At 40.8% G+C, this 19,102-nt stretch overlaps 4 protein-coding genes across 4 annotated transcripts; 3 read left to right on the top strand and 1 right to left on the bottom strand.

Moving 5' to 3' along the window:
- Positions 1 to 4,721: 4,721 nt before the first annotated feature.
- Positions 4,722 to 8,222, top strand: GCK72_002807 (uncharacterized protein; the record flags this gene model as incomplete). The annotated part of the gene is made up of 9 exons (XM_053723622.1): positions 4,722 to 4,972; positions 5,528 to 5,609; positions 5,663 to 5,806; positions 5,853 to 5,993; positions 6,637 to 6,728; positions 6,777 to 6,870; positions 7,243 to 7,409; positions 7,456 to 7,619; positions 8,047 to 8,222. 9 exons carry the CDS (start codon positions 4,722 to 4,724, stop codon positions 8,220 to 8,222), a joined length of 1,311 nt encoding a protein of 436 aa, XP_053592267.1.
- A 961-nt stretch (positions 8,223 to 9,183) lies between these two features.
- GCK72_002806 (uncharacterized protein) lies at positions 9,184 to 10,919 on the bottom strand (the record flags this gene model as incomplete). Its single annotated transcript, XM_053723621.1, has 5 exons — positions 9,184 to 9,282; positions 9,333 to 9,725; positions 9,965 to 10,353; positions 10,397 to 10,857; positions 10,912 to 10,919. The coding sequence occupies 5 exons, from the start codon at positions 10,917 to 10,919 to the stop codon at positions 9,184 to 9,186; spliced, it is 1,350 nt and encodes a 449-aa protein (XP_053592266.1).
- A 2,779-nt stretch (positions 10,920 to 13,698) lies between these two features.
- Positions 13,699 to 14,184, top strand: GCK72_002805 (uncharacterized protein; the record flags this gene model as incomplete). The annotated part of the gene is made up of 4 exons (XM_053723620.1): positions 13,699 to 13,737; positions 13,781 to 13,867; positions 13,916 to 13,994; positions 14,045 to 14,184. The coding sequence occupies 4 exons, from the start codon at positions 13,699 to 13,701 to the stop codon at positions 14,182 to 14,184; spliced, it is 345 nt and encodes a 114-aa protein (XP_053592265.1).
- A 246-nt stretch (positions 14,185 to 14,430) lies between these two features.
- On the top strand, positions 14,431 to 19,069 carry GCK72_002804 (uncharacterized protein; the record flags this gene model as incomplete). Its single annotated transcript, XM_053723619.1, has 10 exons — positions 14,431 to 14,571; positions 14,630 to 14,883; positions 14,942 to 15,094; positions 15,143 to 15,380; positions 15,536 to 15,972; positions 16,054 to 16,120; positions 17,290 to 17,372; positions 17,749 to 18,295; positions 18,513 to 18,742; positions 18,793 to 19,069. The coding sequence occupies 10 exons, from the start codon at positions 14,431 to 14,433 to the stop codon at positions 19,067 to 19,069; spliced, it is 2,427 nt and encodes an 808-aa protein (XP_053592264.1).
- Between the last annotated feature and the right edge of the window lie 33 nt (positions 19,070 to 19,102).

Raw genomic sequence — 19,102 nt, 5'->3', positions numbered from 1 at the left:
GATAAACTCATCTTGGAGAAGGAAACTTTTCTCTTTCAAACAAGATGCTTAATCCCTTGGGAAGAAGATTAGACCAGAAAGTAAAGTTCAGGAAGAGAATTAATTCTAAATGGCAAGTTTAATGCCATTCGCCTCATAGAGATTATCTTGCACCTGCCTTCTTCCCCCACCTTTTTTCATTCGTCTGGAATTTTTGAGTAGATCAAAAATATTTTAAAAATCTCGAAGGTTCTGGAAGATGTTACCCCCTCCGTTAAAAACATAGTTTTGATACATTCAAAATGAAGTTCAAAAAGTCAAACCCTCTCTTTCTCCCCCTTCTTTAGTCATGCACATCACATCCATCCGCCTCACAAAGTGCTCTTTGATTCGTAATTTGTCTGCGATTGAGAGAAATGTGACATGACATGTTCCTCAGATTCTATAACTACAGAACTATAATGTCTAGGTTATTTTTGTTTTGTTATTAAAATTGAAAAAAAAAAACAAAAAATCATACTGGAGTCGAACCAGTGACCCTGCGGACCAAAATCAAAAGTGCACACCGTTTCGCCAGCTAATCACGGAAGTTAGTTAGGCGTGGGTGGATATAAGAAAGCACTGCTTTTAGGTAAGGGTTGGGTAGATTGTATGACTTCATCCGTCAGATTTCCGGCTCTTTTCGAAAAGGAAATGAGAGCACTTTGGGAAAATCCCCTTAAAGGAAGTGAGGATTAAATTAGAGAAGAGATTTCGGAAATTTATAAAAGAGAGAAGATTATGGAAATGAAAGGATGCTCTAAAAGGAACGGGGCAGTGATGATGTCATAAGAGGAGAGAGATGTTACAAGAATTGGTCAGTAGAACATTCTAGATATATATTGATAATTACGGGGTATTCAGGGCATTTCTGAGAAGGAGAAGAGAAGTTTAGGTGATTGTGGTGTTGAAAAGATTTTTGAATGAAATTTTCAGAGCAAATCGGTCAAAAACCTGCCAAACTTCAAAGTTTTTGTATCAGATTACTGAAAAATTACGAAAAACAGGTAAAATTGGCTGAAAAAGCCAAAAACAACAAAAGTGCAACAGAGCGCACTTGCATCATTTGTAAATTCAAATAGCTGATTCATAAAGGTGGAAAATTGATCTTTTCATTTTGTAAATTGTAAGTTAAACATTTTTAACAAAAATGTCCATTTAGAGTGAAGCAATCAAAAAAGTAAAACAGAGCGCACTTGCGCCACTTCAATTTTCAAACGAATTCTCTTTTCAAGATTCCAAAATCCAATTCAACTGCTCTTCTTGGAACTCACTCAATTTCCTTTTCAAGTCTAATCGAATTTCTCCATTTCCCGGAGAACATTCTTCTTCTTTTTCTCTTTCTTTTTCACCCGTTCCAAAAAGACCATTTTCTAGTTTTTCTCCTTTTCATGTGCCTCTTGGAACTTTCATTCCGAATGAATTATTTATCGGAAATTGGTCCCGAGAAGAAGTAGAAAAAAAGGAAAACGATGAGAGAAATAACGGATTCAAAGGAGGGAAAATGGAAACACTTTTTTGGCAATTCTAGCGCACACTTGTAAGATCGGGAGTTGGTTTGAAAGCAATTTTCTACAATTGGGTTTGAGACTTTTGAGCAAAGAATGATGAAATGTGGGACAGTATTGCAAAAGGGGGCGGAGCTCAACATCAAAAATATACGTGAAATACTGACGGGATCAAATTAGAGGGGATAACCCCGTTTATCATCACCCCGGGAAAAGCGGCGACCATACGCCCTTTTGGCGCAGGCGGTAAGCGTAGACTTAGCGCACAATGGGTTTGTGGTTCGATTCCCGGACCGCCCAAACTCTTTTTGTTTTTTTTGCGTCGAGCTACAGTACCCCAGAAAGCCCGAGCAATCAAAGAAAACCATTAATTTCTTGGTTTATGGCTGGTTTTTATTACTATACACATTTTATTTCGCCTTTTCCCAATCTAGCCACGTCATGCCACTTAACCCATCAACTTCGAGAAAAAAGAGAAAATCCACGTCATATGTATACACTCGGATTTACACATAAATTTCATGTGATTGACACTTTTGGTGGGGTGGAATAAATGGAAAAACGGAGGAAATTGAATGGAAGTGCTCTTTTTAAGGGAAAAGAGAAAAACTCCTGAAAGTTATACAAACTTCAAGTAAGCAGATAGAGAGAGGGCGTTGGAGACGCAGAGAAGCTAGAGTGTCTCGTTGTCTGCGCCGTCCTCCTCTCTCCTCGGCATGAGGTCTTCAAATGCGCATATCTCAAGAACGTGAAGCGCTAGAGAGAAGTGTTCAGCTACAAAAATGATCAGCATGAAAGTTTGCACATTTTATTTGTTAACAATTTATTGAAACCTCTTGGCCTTGAAAAGAAATAGGCTCCTATAAAGCGGAAAAGAACATCGAGATCACGTCATTCAAAAACCAACCAAATATACATTCAAATTTAGATTCGTTCTCTTGTTCTTCTGTTTGTGACACACATTTTCGAAGCAAAGTAAGTAAACTGAAGAAACAAAAAAAGAGAAGAAGAGAACCAAATCAAAAAGAAGAAGAGACTTTGCAGGAAAAATAGGAAATGATGTTTGGAAAAAAGAAGAAGAAGGAAGAAGGCTCCTATTTTCTCGAATTCTGAAATTTTAATTGTTGATTTTGAGAAATGTTTCGATGAGCCGATGACAGAGGAAGTTAATTATGAAGAGCAAACTTCATATTTTCCGTTATCAGACGGAATTGAGAATCTAGAATCCCAAACTCGAAAATTCAGAACCCGGACATCAGAATTTTGAAATCAGAGTCCAGATCGCACTACAGTAACCCATTTCCAGAGTAGATCAAAAACGTTTTTCATAATCGACAAGGGAGTCGTTCATTCGAGAACATCTTCTTCTTTTTCTCCTTCTCAGAATAGCTTTTTCATCAAAAAATTTCGAAAATCTTTGAATCTTTTCAATGTTTCCCAAGGGAAAATTCGGAAAACAAAAAATAAGAAAATTGGGAAAAAAGGAAAGAAAGCAGGGAGTGTGATCAGAGTTAGATGATAGATCTTTTGTTTTCCGGTGGCTCCGAAGAAGAAAAAAGAGTGGACCGCCCAAAAATTCAATAATCCCGTCACTACTTTTGGTGGGAAAAAGAAAGAAATCATATACTTTTTTTGCAAGGAGCACTTTCTTCTTTTTTCTCAAAGCTCTGAGCTTGTAAAGTCATAAATTTTATGTGTCGTACTGGGAGAAAAAAGAGGAGAAATTGTGTTGTTTTGGCATTTCGAGGAAAAGGAAAAAAAGTTTTGAAAAATGAGCAAAAGAAACCAACCTATTGTTGACATGGAACAGATGGTCGTGGCTAGTTAGGCTCCGCCGGAGCTCAACATCAAAAATATACGTGAAATACTGACATCTCAGGGATCAAATTAGAGGCGATAACCCCGTTTGTCACCACCCCGGGGAAAAGCGGCGACTTTACGTCCTCATGGCGCAGGCGGTAAGCGTAGACTTAGAGCACATTGGGTCTCCGGTTAGTTTCCGGGATTGCCCAAACTCTTTTTGTTTTTTTGCGTCGAGCTACAGTACCCCAGAAAGCCCGAGCAATCAAAGAAAGCCCTAAATTTCTACTGACATCAACTTCTTTCTCTGTCTCTCCCACTTGCTGTTACTTTCAAGGCACACATTTCGAAACTTTGAAATGCTATCAAAAGGTTACCAATTAACAAAATGTGCAAAATTTCATGCTGATAATTGTTTTAATTGACAACTTTTTTCTAGCGCTTCACGTTCTCGAGATATGCGCCTTTGAAGACATGCACTGAGAGAGGAGGAGGGTGCAGACAACGAGACACTCTAGCTTCTTTACGACTCCTAGTCCCTCTCTATCTTCTTCGTTGAAGTATGTATAGCCATCAAGAGTTCCATTTTCTCGTTTCCCCCCTGTTCCCTTAAAAAAAGCACTTCCCTTCAATTTCCTCTGCTTTTTCCATTTATTCCACTCCACCAAAAGTGTCAATCACATGAAATTTATGTGCTAATCCGAGTGACGTGGATTTTTTTTTCTCGAATCGTGGATGGATGAGTTAAGTAGCATGACGTGGCGAGATTGAGAAAAGGCGAAATAAAATGTGTATAGTAATAAAAACCAGCCATAAACCTAGAAAGTTATGGCTTTCTTTGATTGCTCTTACTGTAGCCCGATGCAAAAAAAAACAAAAAGAGTTTAGTGCGCGGTGTCAACCCGTCACCCCCGGTACGAAATGAACGGGGATACTGTAGCCCTCTGACATTAAAAAATCACTTCTTTTCCAAGATTCATATCTCAAAAACCTGAAGAGCTATCAAAAATTTGTCAATTAACAAAATGCGCAAAATTTTATGCTGATTATTTTTGTAGTTAGCAACTTTTTGATAGCTATTCTAGAAAATGAGATATGCCTTTCTGAAACTGAGTGACTGACAATGAGGGATGATGAGAGGGCAGCAAAGAAGAGAGCTACAGTAATACAAGCTACCGTAACTTTTAAATTTTTTTCTAACAGCGTGGACATTCCAGCATCTCTCATTTTCACGTGACCTCCCAAATCTCCCGAGTTCTTCTAGAATGTTCCGTGAAAAAACTAATTTCCAACCAAAACACGGAAAAAACTTTATTCCAAATATCCCTCACTGGTCAAACAATATTTTGATCTCGTCACCGTCTCGTCCCATAAAAAATCGATTGATTCAAAGCAATGATGACGTTGGTCGAATCGAAAGCGGAATTCGAAATTACAAAGAGATCGATGGAGGATGAGTCTGAAATTAAGGATGCCGTATTTTACAATGTTACCGTACCCTTTGTCGAGACTTTTGTTCTCAAAAATCCAGGAGATTTTTGTATTTCAAGAACAATTGATGGAGCATTCTATTTGTCGATTGTCGCAAATAAAAAGGATAAAAAAGGAGGAGTTCGTGTGGTGAATCTTCGTGTCGAAGATTTTGAGTGAGTGACTTACTTTGAGGGTTAATAACTCAAAAACTAAAAGAGCTGGAAAAAAGTTTCTAACTGATGAAATGTGCAAAAATCATACTCTTTATTTTCACAGTTACTTTTTTTAATAACCAAAATAGTTTTTGAGATTCGCGCCTTAAAAACTACTACACTACCGTGCAGTGTTTTGGGCTTTTTCAGATGAAAAAGACCAACTTTGAGAGGGTTTTACGGTATCACTGATTGTCCCACAAAAGAAAATTATGTATAAACCATACTGAACAAATGTAGAGCTTCATTTTTGTAGTTGACCACTTTTTTGTACAAGCACTCTCTAGAGAGTTACATATCGACAAAGTAATTTTTCCCTCAAATCGTCCAGTGCAAAAAAGAGTGATTTTTGAGCTGTCATCTTAAAATGTCCATAACTCTCTAGGGAGTGTCCGTACAAAAAAGTTGTCAACTACAAAGATGAAGCTCATAAAGTAATCTACAATTTTCGAAAAAGTTTGCAAAAATCGAACACCCGTAACATCCTTTTGAAAATCAAACATGTCCAATTTTCAGAAAAGAGGTCGGAATTCCTGGATTGATATTCGCGCGTGCGGACACTCTTGCTCAGCTGATCTACCAATTGAAACATGAGAATGTGAGCAGAGTCATTCATCAATGGGGCGCATTTTCATAACTTATCAATTTCAGATGGACATTCTCAGTGGAGTTTTGGAGGAGAAGTTGACGATGAATCGTTTGTTGGGACCTCAGGTCACTGCGATGCATAACATTCTTCAGACTGGAAAATCGGTGAAAGTTCAGAGAAAACTCTCGCAGGACACGACGTCTCCGGTATGTGTGGCAAATGCGCTCTATTGAGAAATTTTCAATTTTTCAGATCTACATCGGCGAGATGAAATTTTCCGATGGAAAAATCAAGGAGGCAGTTTTCGAGGAGATTCCAGGAGGTGGTCAGAATCCCACTGAGCTGAAAACGTTCTTCGAAAAACTGGTCAATTCGCGCACCCGTAATTCCCGAGTACGGGAGCATAACGGCCAAGTTTTGAAATAAAAATTATAATTAAAATTATATACGTGAGCCCCGAAAAACACTTTTCGAATACATTTTTTCATTTCCAAGAATTTTACGTGATAGAAAATGTTCCCGATACCAAACCTGAGTTTTCAGTTATCCCGCTGTTAGATTTGAAGCAAAATTTTGTGCGAGCGGTTATTGAGGTCTCCAAATTGAGGTATACAAATAGATAAAAAGAGAGTAGGAGGGAAGAGAAAGCTTCCGAGGGTCCCTATTTAAAGTTAATCGCTACTTCCGGGGGTCGTGAGCCAAGAGGCGGACCGAGAGCAAGCTTCTGGGCGTCCCAGTTTTAAGGTAATCACTACTTCCAGGGTGCTGAACCTAGGGGCGGAGCGAGAGCAAGCTCCAGGGTGTCCATGTTTTAAGGTAATCGCTACTTCCAGGGTCCTAACCCAAGGCGCGGGGTGAGAGCAAGCTTCTGGGCGTCCCTTCGTTGGAATTCATATTCCATGGCAAGCGGAATAATTGGTAATGAACAAGAAAGTGGGAAACACGCGGTGAGAAAAAAACCTCCCTGACCTCACGTGGTCTACAAAATTCTGAAAAATTAATGTGGCCTTTATGCTCCCGTACTCGGGAAATACAGAGAGGCGTCAATGCGAAAAGTCTTCGCGGGAAGAATCTTCCGATTCGTATTCCAATTGGAGCGATTATGAACCCGCCCACTTTGATCTATGAGTGAGTTTTAGAACGATTCTCATTAGAGCGCGTTTGTTACCAATAAAGATTTCGTAGAAACAACAAGTTGGAAGTCGGCTGTAATCTCGAGGATTTCTTGTTCTTCCATCAGAATCGGCTTGACTTGACTCAACGGATCAAGGTAAGACTATACCGGGGAAAACCGATCTCTCACGGCCTCCAGCGGAGGCCCTCTCAATGCACTGCGCGCAGTACTTTGAGAGGGCCTCTGCAGGAGGCCGTGATCTCTCAGATGCTATCTAAAGTTTTTGACTGATCATATCTCGAAATCGAGAAGAGCTAGCAAAAAATTGTCAACTATAAATCAGATCAGTATACAATTCTACATATTTGACTAGTTGACCACTTTTTGATAGCTCTTCACATTATTGAGATATGTGTCCCTGAAGATAGACAAGAGAGGGAGAGGGTGCAGAGAAGCGAGAGTCTCTGACTTCTCTGCTCCCTCTCTCTCTTTCTGCTGCTCTAAAAATCTAATCTACTACTCTTCCAGATTTGCTCGTCGGCCGTCCGTGTTCTCTCAGAACTTCACCATGCTGACATCTACCACGGAGCATCTCAGCTAGAGCATTTCTACGTGGATTTCGTCGGACTCACGAACGAGGACATCAAGTATTATGTACTTGTTTTTAATGGAGCCAGCGGATTGATTTGCGAGGGGTACCTGATACAGAATTTCTCATAGAAATTTTTAAATTATTTTCAGAAAATCCGACAACTCTGTGTCGGTTGTCGACTATGATTCAACTGCTCCTGAGGTTGCATTCACTAGAAAATTGACGAAGGAGAGCGGAGTTTTTAATTTGGGACGTCTTTTCGAGCAGATTCTGAAGCCGGATCTGTTCAAGTCGTATAGTGAATCGAATGAGGGTTGGTAGATTTGATCGTTTGCTAACCAAGGAAGGTCATGGAGTCAGTTTGGAGATATGGGACGTGGTCTATGTCATTGAAAAGCTGGGAAAACATTCCAAATATATATTCAGTTTTTGCCCTCGAGGCCTAGTATTCGAGAAAAACGAGGTCAAACTTTGCCGCTTCACCACGCTGCCGATATGTTTCACATGTCAGGAAGGTAATGACTTGCCAAGGGTCCAAACTTTGACCTCGTTTTTCTCGAATACTAGGCATTGAGGGCAAAAACTGAATATATATTTGGAAGCAGCGAGATTTCAGCTTTCCAATGATATAGGTCGCGTTCCATATCTCCAGACTGACTCCATGACTTTCCCTAGTAAGGAGCACACTTGCTAATGTAAATGCGCTTTACCGCTAACCAATCAACCTCGCTTGCCTTCAGGATCGCCGGAATCCCTGACCGAAATGCGTCGTCTGATCTCCCGTGCCACGCACCCCAACCCGACTCGTCGCCCAACAATGCATGGAATTGTTATGATGATTCGAGATGTTCTCTTGAAGGCTCCGAAATCGAGCTCTCCCATCTGTATGATCCATTTCGATCAGTTCACCAACTGAACAAAATTCGAACAAGATTCGAACGAAATAAATAGAAAAAGACAACTGCTGACTGATTTTCTTGGTAAAAATGTATAGAATAAAGTATTGGATTTGATGCAACGTTTCTATGGAAAAAGAGAGAGGACGCAGAGAAGTCAGACACTCTCGCTTCTCTGCACCCACTCCCTCTCTCGTCTGTCTTCAGAGACGCGTGTCTCAATAACGTGAAAAGATATCAAAAAGTTGTCAACTAGTAAAATATGTAGAATTTTATACTGATCGTTTTTGTGGTTAAAAATTTTTTGATATCTCTTTTCGATATTGAGATATGATTCGTCAAACATTTGGATAGCAACTGAGAGAGTGCTCAGATCTTTCTCTCTGAACTTACAAAGTTTTGGATAATTGCAATCAAAGGTTGTCGATACTTCCCGGAGTGGTTGGTTAAATTTACAGAAATGAAAATAACAGGAGTGTGCAGACAGCGAGACACTTCAGCTTCTCTGCGTTCTCTCCTTCTCCCTCCTCTAGGGCACCCCATCTTCAAATACGCATATCTCAATAGCGTGAAGAGCTATGAAAAGGTTGTCAACTAGTAAAATATGTAAAATTTTATATTGATCTGATTTATAGTTAACAATTTTTTGATAGCTCTTTTCGATTTCGAGCTATGATTTGTCAAAAACTTTGGATAGAGAATGGGAGAGCAGATCAGAACTCCCAATTTTCAAAACGTTTGATGAATGGATTTCCACATTTCTATAATCCTTGGAGTGGCCAAGTGGTCGAGAGGCCGAGATCATCAGAGAGGAGGAGGGTGCAGACAGCGAGACATTCTAGCTCTCTGCGCTCTCTCACCTCTCGTAGGTTAGAATCTTTAAAGGCGCATATTTCATAAAATAGAAGAGCTTGTCAGATTTGATTTACAAGAAAGTTCACACAAACTCCAGAAACAATTCATTCCATAAGAGACAAGAGACTAATAAGCGATTGATACATCCTGACGAATGAGACCCTCAAACTCCTTTGTGACTTCCTCCACTTTCTGTTTCAATCGGTCGGGGATCGAGACCTTCTTCTGAAAGAAATCAATCAATAATCTCAATTTGATCTACCCTCTTTACTCACCTTGATGTAGTAAAGAAGACATAGATAGAGTGATGCATATTGTTTCATACTATCCACAGAATTCGGTCTCTGAACTCTCAACGCCTTCACAATTTCGCCCATCCGTGGCTCCGAACCATCATTCAAACAGCAGAACGAGGCGCCCAACGAGAGGAAATAGCCAGCTCGTCCACATCCATTCTTCGATACAACCATCATCTTCTCGCTTCCATTCGATGTCTTCACAAAGTTCATGACGTCGACGACGGAACGAGTCGTGTTTGCATACTTGACTGGAACACCGAATGGCTCCCAACCTGTGTGCACATAGACGTTTATCATATTCGAGTTGGAGAGTCCATTCGGAAGAGCTTCGATTGTGTAGGCCGTACGTTCCTCATCCATTTTTTCTACCTGAAAGTTTGAGGTACTGTAGTTTTGGAGGATGCGGGATCGGGCGCGGTAGCTGGCCTAAAGTGTAATTTGGAAAAAAAACTGCGCGGCGACGTTGCAAAACAGACTCCGCCCATTTTCCACGGAAAATTTCTTCCACGGAATTCGCAGGGTCTGGTCTCGATTTGTGCAGCCCTTCGCCTCAATTTTGCTGAGTAGCGACTCAAAACGTTGTTGATGGATACGGAGCCCTAACTAACCTTTCTAATATTGACAAACATGCTCCCATAATAGATATAAGCTCCCGTAGTCGTCGGAAAGAAGTCATTCTTCTCATCTTCTGCACCCATCAGAACATACATCATAACCACTGACTCATTGAATACAGCCCTCCAAAACTCTTCCTCGAAACCTCTCTTCGGCATCTGACCCATCAGAATTGGATAACGACAATGTGGAACAGTGATTGTTGACATGTTCACATAATCATCCGGTTGGTTGGGAATCTTGACGATGGTTGAGTCGAGACACGGATAGGCGTCCGTTTGGTTTTTATGGAGATTCTTCTTCCAGAGGAGACAATCTTTCTCGACGAGAGGCTTTGTGGAGGAACATGCTTCGATGTATTCCAGACGGGCCATGGCGGCATCTGAAAATTCAAAATCCTCATGGAGTCGAATTACGAGGCTTACCCATTTTTTCAATGTATCCCAGTGCCACATCCTCAGCCTTCCACTTGACAGGTGTCGTGACCGTTTGGACAGTAGGCGGAGTCACAAGAACTGGAGGAGGAGCCATGATTGGAACAGCAGTTGGAGTTGGAGACATTGCAGTTGGTGTCATCACTTTAGCTGTCGCTGTGAGTTTAGTTGGAGCCGAAGGTACCTCGGAAAACAGGTTTACAGCAGTGTCGGATACAGTAATCGTTGGAAGAAAAGGGGTTCCATCCGTGGAAACGTCATCAGTTGAGATTTGTTTTTTGAGTTTACGGAGGCTTCCATTCGATGCGGTTCCATGCAACTTTGTGCTCGATCTCTCCTTTTTTGTCCCTTTTTTCTTATGGTTGTGCCGCTTTTTTGAATTTTTCGGAGGGACAACCGATGCTTTTTTATGGTGATGATGGTGGTGATGCTTCTTTGTTTTCTTTTCTTTTCTGAAACAACGAAGTGTTCTCCAGTTAATTTGGCGCCAAGGATCGATAACTTACGAGGACATCTTTTGGTTTCCTTCTTTTGGTCAGAAGTTCTCGTTGTGAAAAATCAAAGTTTTCGATGTAAAATAACTGATTTATGAACAATCGGTCGTTATTTATAGCATTCTGATAAAGATCTTCACGTGGAAAATTGACTTTTTTAGCTACAAAAAATGTGTTTTTCTTCATTTTGTGAATATGTCACTTTCGGGGAATCTTTTATTTTTCGTGATAAAACATAAAAACTATGATGAATATTGACGTGACCTGACCGACTGAATACACTCGACCTTATCGATCGAAAACAACTCTCGTCAGTTCGAGTTTTCAATTCGACCAGCGATGACGACGTCTCTCTTCCATCGTCTCCTTTCAGATAAGTTTTTCTTATAAGCAGATTTTGAAAGTGGATGATTAGGTTTTCATAGGTCCTTTCTTTTACTGCGCACTACTCTCCTTTGTTGGGATTCACCCCGACTTGGAAGGTTTGCTTGTCAGTCTATAAACCAGCAAACCGCAAATACGCAGACATACGCATAGGTTTTCAGGGGATTGGCTTTTCAGTCAATGAACCAGTAAACCACAATATGCAGGGTAAGTACCCATAGACTTGCTGGGACTAGTATAGATACTAGTAAACCGCAAATATGGAGACCATTAGATGCCCATAGGCTTACAGGGGATTGACTCTGTAGTCAATGAACCAGTGAACCATATTATGGAGGGTTCCCATAGGCTTGTATGGAATAGTCTATTTCGTCTATAAACCAGCGAACCTCAAATATGGAGACCAATAGATACGCATAGGATTGCAGGGAATAGACTTCACGAGCGACCCTCCCAAGTCGGGGTAAATGCGAACAGAATAAAAAAATACAACAAGAAAGAGGACCTTTGAAACCCTAACTACTCTTTTTCTTAATCTGCCGACGAGAGTTATAGTGAAACTTGAGTTCTCATTTTCAGAGTTTTCGGAGCCATTGGCAATACCTGCTTTCAACTTTTCATGCGTGCAATTCGTTTCGGGAACACCAGCTGTTCGATCTTATCGAACGGAAACAACTCTCGCCTGAATTCTCAAATTGACCAGCGATGATGTCTCTCTCCCACCGCCTTCTATTTGATAAGTTTCCTTTTTCTTTGCAGATTTTGAAAAATGATTATTGGGTTTTCAAAAGTTCTTTCTTTAGCCGCGCTATTAGTTTTTGTTGGGATCGACCCCGAAAGGTTCATTTGAGAAGTCAATAAACCAGCAAACCGCAAATATGCAGACAATTACGCATAGGTTTCCAGGGGGATTGGCTTTTCAGTCAATAAACCATTAAACCACAATATGCAGGGTAAGTACCCATAGGATTGCGGAGACTAGTCTAGATACTAGCAAACTGCAAATATGGAGACCATTTTGATGGTTAAATTTAAAAATTCGCATAGGTTCTGCAAGGGATTGACACCTGAGTCAATTTACCAGCAAACCACATTATGCAGGGTAAGTACGCATAGGCTTGCATGGAATAGACTTCCCAAGCGATTTTTCCAAGTCGGGGTACTAAATCTAAAAATACAACAAGAAAGAGAACCTATAAAAACCTAATCATCAGTTTTTGAAAACCTAAATATGTTTTCTTATTGAGTTGCTGAGTCGATCCCTGTTTTGCTCATTTGGTATGAGCGTGGATAGCTGCTATCAATTTTTCCTTTGGCGACTAGGTGCTCGGTTAGGTGCTCCGTTATTCTCGTTACGGATTTTTACCTTTTCTTGGGTTTTTAGACCGTTTTAGTCAATCAGGGCTCTGAACGAGTTTACACAGAAAAAAAATCTTAGTCACCAGTTATTATTGTCCTCACCGCTTCTTGACAATATTTGCAAGAACTGATTGAAAAACTAGCTCTCCCTTTACTACAGTCAAAAAACTCACTGAAATCACTGGGAACACGATAATTTCTGACATTAGGTACAGTTTTTTTCCAGTTTTGGAGTGATTAGCTGCAGCTTTTTTTAAGGTTTGAAAGTTGGAACCTCAATGTTAAATATTTGAATTCCTTCCGTCAATCGATACATTTCCCAGAGGTGTGAAGAAGTCAGCCTGTGTTCTTATTATTCTTTTCTGCCGCAAACGATAGAAGAGAAGAAAATCAATAGAAAAGAAGAAGAACACGAATTCCGGATTTATTCGGAGAAGAACGATTCCACTGTATACCTGCGTCTCCCTTCCCTTTTCATTCATTCCCTTCTCCGATACATTGTAAATGACGACTGACCCAGAAACTGGAAATCAAGCTGTCGGTGACGTGTTGAGATCACATCCTGCTGTATCAGAAATTTCAGATTTACACTTTAACTTTTTGTTGTCCCCACGGGGACTGGGCCGAGCCCGGCAACAGTGCAACGCCAGGACGACCCTTGGAAAGTCGGAGCAAGCCCCGAGTCTTTCCTAGGTTCCAAAAATCATATAACCTTTATTACACTCATTCGAGTGTATACCGTAGGTTAATACGATAAGAACAGATACTACACTTTGATCTTAGCTAATAAGCCGAAGAAGCGATGCCGATAGAGCGAGGCGCTTGGGGTAGAGTAAACCAATGTACCGACAAAAAGCGGGATCGCGACCACCACTATGAAATGCGTGGAGAAGACGCAGACAACGAGAGATACCAGCAATCGCGCTCCATGGCTACGCGTTAGAGAGGGGAGAATGCAGAGAAACGTAGCTTGCGGGTAGCTTAGATTTTTGAACCAATAATTCCCAAATTCATCTGAAAAACTCAAAAAATGGCACCTAAAAAGAGAGAACATGTATGAATTCTTCGAGAATTGATGCAGAATGCTTAAAACAGGTATTATATCAAAAACTTAGCCGGAAAACATGGAAAATTTCAGTTGAATCTACTACATGTCTGCGGATATTGTTCGAAACTAGTGGGACACGACGAGAAAAGTCATATTGAGCATGCAAATAGTCATGAAGTGAATAAGAAATTTCAGATAATAAAATTAATATGCATTTTGTTCCAGAACGAAATCAAACAATGCCGAACTTGCTGCATTCCATTAAAACCGGATGAAATTCCGATTCATCTCAAAACAATTCATCGTGAGCTAATCAAAAATAACGTTTTGACTTTCAAAATGATTAAATTTCAGCTGGCAAAAACAATCAAATCAGATTTTCCATGGATAAAACAATAATCGAACTTCGAATTGTCGCTGGAAAAGAATTCTCGAATTTCTGGGGAATTTGTTTGCCGGCGACAGATTGTGAGGAGTTTCAGTGGAAAAAATAAGAAAGTTTTTGAATAAAATAGCTAATTCAGAGTAAGGGTTTTGGTGTTTATCTGTGAAAAATAGTTTTCCTCTGTTGCAAAAATCTCCAAATGGAAAAAAATATTTTTCAGCCACTCTAACCAGCTTCGGCGCAACCACCGCGGAGATGGTGGAATAACTTCAAAAGCGGGCGGTCTCTCGGCGCATTTCGACTACTAAAATCGAAATTTCATTGGAAATGTCCGATTTGCGAGACGAAACCAACGATGGTATTCGGAGATTCGATCACAATGAGAGCATACGCAATATCCCATCTGGAACAGTTTCATTTCCACCAAATCATCGAAAATCTTCCCGGATTTTTCGAATTCGAATGGTTTCATTTGAATGAAGAGACGGATTTCAATGTGAGGGGGTTGATGGATTTAGCAGAACAACGAGTGAATCATTCTTTCTTTTTTCCAGAATCTCCCTTGGGACGAGTTCAAATGGCGTTGTTGTCTGTGTCCACGTATCCATGCACTCACTTTCATCACACAAATCACAATGAGAATGCACGCTTTGAGACATATCGAGCAGCATCACAAGTTCCTGTTCACCGAGGAGTTTTTGACATTCGAATGGCTGTCTCTTCAGCAGGAAATGCGCGCTTCGTTCGATATTCGTCATTATATACCGCTACAGTATACCATTCAAAGAGAGGACACTTTTAATGGAAGGTATGATTGAAAAAAGAAGTTTTTCATACTTTCTCCCGTTGAAATTGCAATTTTTTAGAGATCCGAACGACTACATGCTTCCTCAACAATACTATTTCCTTCCAAAGGAATACGCGACGAACACAGTGATCTGTGGATTCTCTTATCGATCTTTCAGCCGAATCGACTTTTTCCTTCATATTGTGATTCATGGATTCATAGTAGATCAGAGGTATAAACAGATTTCGCTGGAGCGCGTTTGCTAAAACAAGTTTTATAGCGTTTCTTGCGTGCTCCGACCCATCACTCTCGACATAAAAGTTCGCGAATTGATGGGACAAAACAACTATTCGGAGGCGGGACTCGACGATGAGCCCCTTATGATTCTGTCGGTTGATGGAAAACGATTGAAAGCGAAGATGGATTTGATGAATGAACGGAAAAGTAATATGTCGAGATTATCTGATATTACGACACCGTTTAAAAGTGAGATAGATACAGATGGAGAGATGTCGACGGTAAGGGGAAATCACATCTTACAACCGCGCTCTACCGAAACTGAAGAAAATAGTGTGCGAAATTGAGAGACTCAGAGAAAATGAGACATTTCTCAAGAAGATTTCGGTTGAGCGCAGTTGAAAGAGCTGTGCTTATAATATATTCAAAATTTCAGTCTCGCAGTCGAAAATCGGCGATGGATGCGCGACGTCTTCTGACTGAAACCTTCAAAGTGCTCCAAGCAAACGCTCGAAATCGGAGAGACACGTGGAATGCCACGTCTTCTTCCTCTTCCTCAGATGATGATGACAATTCAGAAGACGAACGATTCGAGAAGAAACTGGAAATGGAATCGACAACGAAACTGGAGAGATACGATAGATCGAAAAGTAGAGAACCTTCTGCTCAGTTAGAGAAGAAAAAGGTGGATATATCCTGTATGAGACCTGCTGAAATTCGAGAATGGATTAGGAGAGAAGCGAGGAGAAGAGGAGTCGATTGGACGGAGGATTCAGACGAATCCACGTCTTCTGATGATGATGATTCTGGAGAGAAGACGTCGACGATGGGGAAGAAATGGGCGAATATGAAGTTGCAGGATATTAAAGAGAAGTGAGTGAGAATTCTGGAAATTCTTTGACGAGATTCTAATATTCCATCTCAAATGTCCAAAAATCATTCAAGTTTTTTCAGAATCCGTCAAGCGGCCAAACGAAGGAACGTGACACTATCAAGCGGCTCATCGAGTAGTGACAGTGATGTTAGTTAAACAAATCAATCAATAAAATTCATTTTTTAATACCAAATCCCACTTATGCATGATATGAAATCTGTGAATATAATTATAACTTTTTTCAATTGTTTTTAAATGTCTGACTTGATTTATTTTTTATTGATACTAGTGAATTTACAACTTTTTAAAATCAATTTTCTTGTTTTGTGAATTTTTTACCTGTTCAACAGCTCAGGCACGAATTTTTAAAATTTTCTCGTTCGTTTCCAGGTTTTGAAGAAGTCAAGTGACCACAGGGGTGCGAGGCGTAAGGTCCGCAACGAAAAGTTGTTAATTTACTGTCGAAAAAATAAAGTTTCGACAAGGATTTTCAAAAAAAAAGTCGCGCGCTGAAACGCGCAAGCGCATAAAGTTCTGGGTGGAGCTTAAACTGCAAGTGGCGCGGTTCTTAATTTGGAAAAAACAACTGGAATTAGAACCGCGCCGCTTATTTAAGCTTGCAGTTTAAGCTCCGCCCAGAACTTTGTGCGCTTGCGCGTTTCAGCGCGCGAACTTTTTTTTGAAAATCCTTGTCGAAACTTTATTTTTTCGACAGTACCGGCCGAGTCGCGATGCGTGGGCGTCGCGTTCTTCATTGAAAAATACGACAAACACACGCTAAACTTGAACTTGGCACTTAGCCAAGTCCTTTTTTGGCACCGTGCCAACCGCTGTGAGACGGAGCGCGTTTACGTGACCTTGCGTTTTGCACGGAGACTCCACCGATTCCGCGGAAGAAAAATTCAGTGGAAAAAAATTCGGTGGAAAATGGGCGGAGCCAAGCGCGCTGATTGGCTGCAAAATGCTAATTAGCAAGCTTGCGCAATTGATTAGCCAATCAGCGCGCTTGGCTCCGCCCATTTTCCACTGAATTTTTTTCCACTGAATTTTTCTTCCGCGGAATCGGTGGAGTCTCTTTGCACGAGACCCACAAATTCCGAGGAAAAAATCTCCTGGGAAACGAACTCCTGGGAAAAAGGCAGGGCCAAGCGCGCTGATAGGCTGCAAAATGCTAATTAGCAAGATTGCGCAACTGATTAGCCAATCAGCGCGCTTGGCCCCGCCTTTTTCCCAGGAGTTCGTTTCCCAGGAGTTGTTTTTCCTCGGAATTTGTGGGGTCTCTTTTGCACCCCTGTGAGTGACTCAAATTATTTCAGATGACCGAAAACTCCATTGAATTATCCGATTTACCACCGGAAATCCTGCAATTATTGGTGGAAAAATGTGATTTAGTTACAAGGTTCGATATTTTTCCAATTCTTATGCTTTGCAGCCATTATTGAGTTTCATCAATTTTTTTGATTAAAAAAAATGAGGCCGTACCGAACGGGGATAAACGAGTGAGTGAGAGAAGCGAAACCGGGAGAAATGGCGGCGCGGCGATTTTCGGGCAGTACATAGCACGAAATTTGTGAATTTGACTTTTAAATTACTTATTCTTAAACATTGCGCACAGTTTTTGCACAAGTACTGCCCCAAAATCGCCGCGCCACCATTTCCCCCGCTTTCGTTTCTCCACTCTTAATTTCTCCCCGTTCGGTACGGCCTCAAAAAATGGTCCCGGAGCTTTCGTTTTTCTCATAATTTCCCAATTTAACATCAAATGAAAATTGCAGACACCGACTCCGCGCTTCCTCTTCTCTCATGTATCAACTCGTCAATTCCACTACACAATACTTTGATTTAGTAGCAATGGGCTTCTTGGATGGAGATATAATTTTGAAGCTTGTAGTCGAACCGATCGAAGAGCGTTACACTCGGGGATTCCAGAATAATAATACGGGCGGAACACTAGTTAAGTCCACTTTTCGAAAGCCATTGGAGATTGAAAACTCGGATCCGTCGGAAAAAGCGGTCGACTGGTTCAGACAGATGTGTCTTCAGAAAAACGTCACTATCGGAAAGTTTATGATCCATGCGAGCGACAAGACGAAAAAATTGACAGAAAAACTCTACGAAGTTCTGGGGAAAAGTGAAATTCCATTAAAAATCAAATCGATTCATTGTTTGGGAGACGAAGCTGTAGATGCGATGTCGAAGATTATGTGGTTCTGTGATAAGAGAGTGTTGAAAGAGATGAGAGTGGGAACGTATTCTGTTTGGGATATTTTCGAATTGTTTGGAAAGCAGGACGAAACTGTGAAAAATTTGGAGAAGATTGAGGTTTGAAATTGACAGTTGTCACAGGGATGCGAAGGAGACCCCACAAATTCCGAGGGAAAAAAAACTCCTCGGAAAAAGGCGGGGCCAAGCGCGCTGACTGGCTAATCAGTTGCGAAATCTTGCTAATTAGCATTTTGCAGCCTATCAGCGCGCTTGGTCCCGCCTTTTTCCCAGGAGTTCTTCAGTCCTCCTTTAACAATTTCTTCCGAATTTCCAGATCGACTCTCTCTGCAATGCCTCCGATGAAGACGTTCTATCTCTCCAGGCATCTGTGATCTACTTGAGATCCGAGAATTTCACTGAAGATTTGGTCTACAAACTCATCGAAAAGTTCACAAACAGAAGGGAAGATGGGTGTGCATTCTGTATTGATAACTTGCAAAAACGAAATTTGGAGTTGAAAATGATTCCGCCAGGATTCAAGGAGGCGGGTAGTACAGATCGATTGTGAGTAATTGCGAATTCAATGGAAATTAATCAGAAATTTCAATTTTCAGCAAAGATTACCGCAACCAACTCATTGACACCAACCACCCGACCGTCTACCTCAGTGTCAGTGAAGATCGAGTTGCCCTTCAGATCGGATACACCAAAAAAGTGCATTTCTGGAGTGAGAATCGAGTAATCGTTTTGAATGAATCCGATTCCGACACAAGCGATGATTCTGATTCTTCCTCTGGTTCGAACAGTGATTCTGACGCGAATGAGGATGATTTCGATTCGGATGACTCGTATGAAGATACATTCGATCAAGACGATCAAGATGACGACTAATATGATAATGATTTGTAGTGGGATTGAAAATTC

Source organism: Caenorhabditis remanei, chromosome I, assembly GCF_010183535.1.
Source record: "Caenorhabditis remanei strain PX506 chromosome I, whole genome shotgun sequence".
Classification (NCBI taxonomy): Eukaryota; Metazoa; Nematoda; class Chromadorea; order Rhabditida; family Rhabditidae; genus Caenorhabditis; species Caenorhabditis remanei.
Note: the sequence above shows the minus strand (reverse complement) of the source record. Positions and strands in the feature narration are given on the sequence as shown.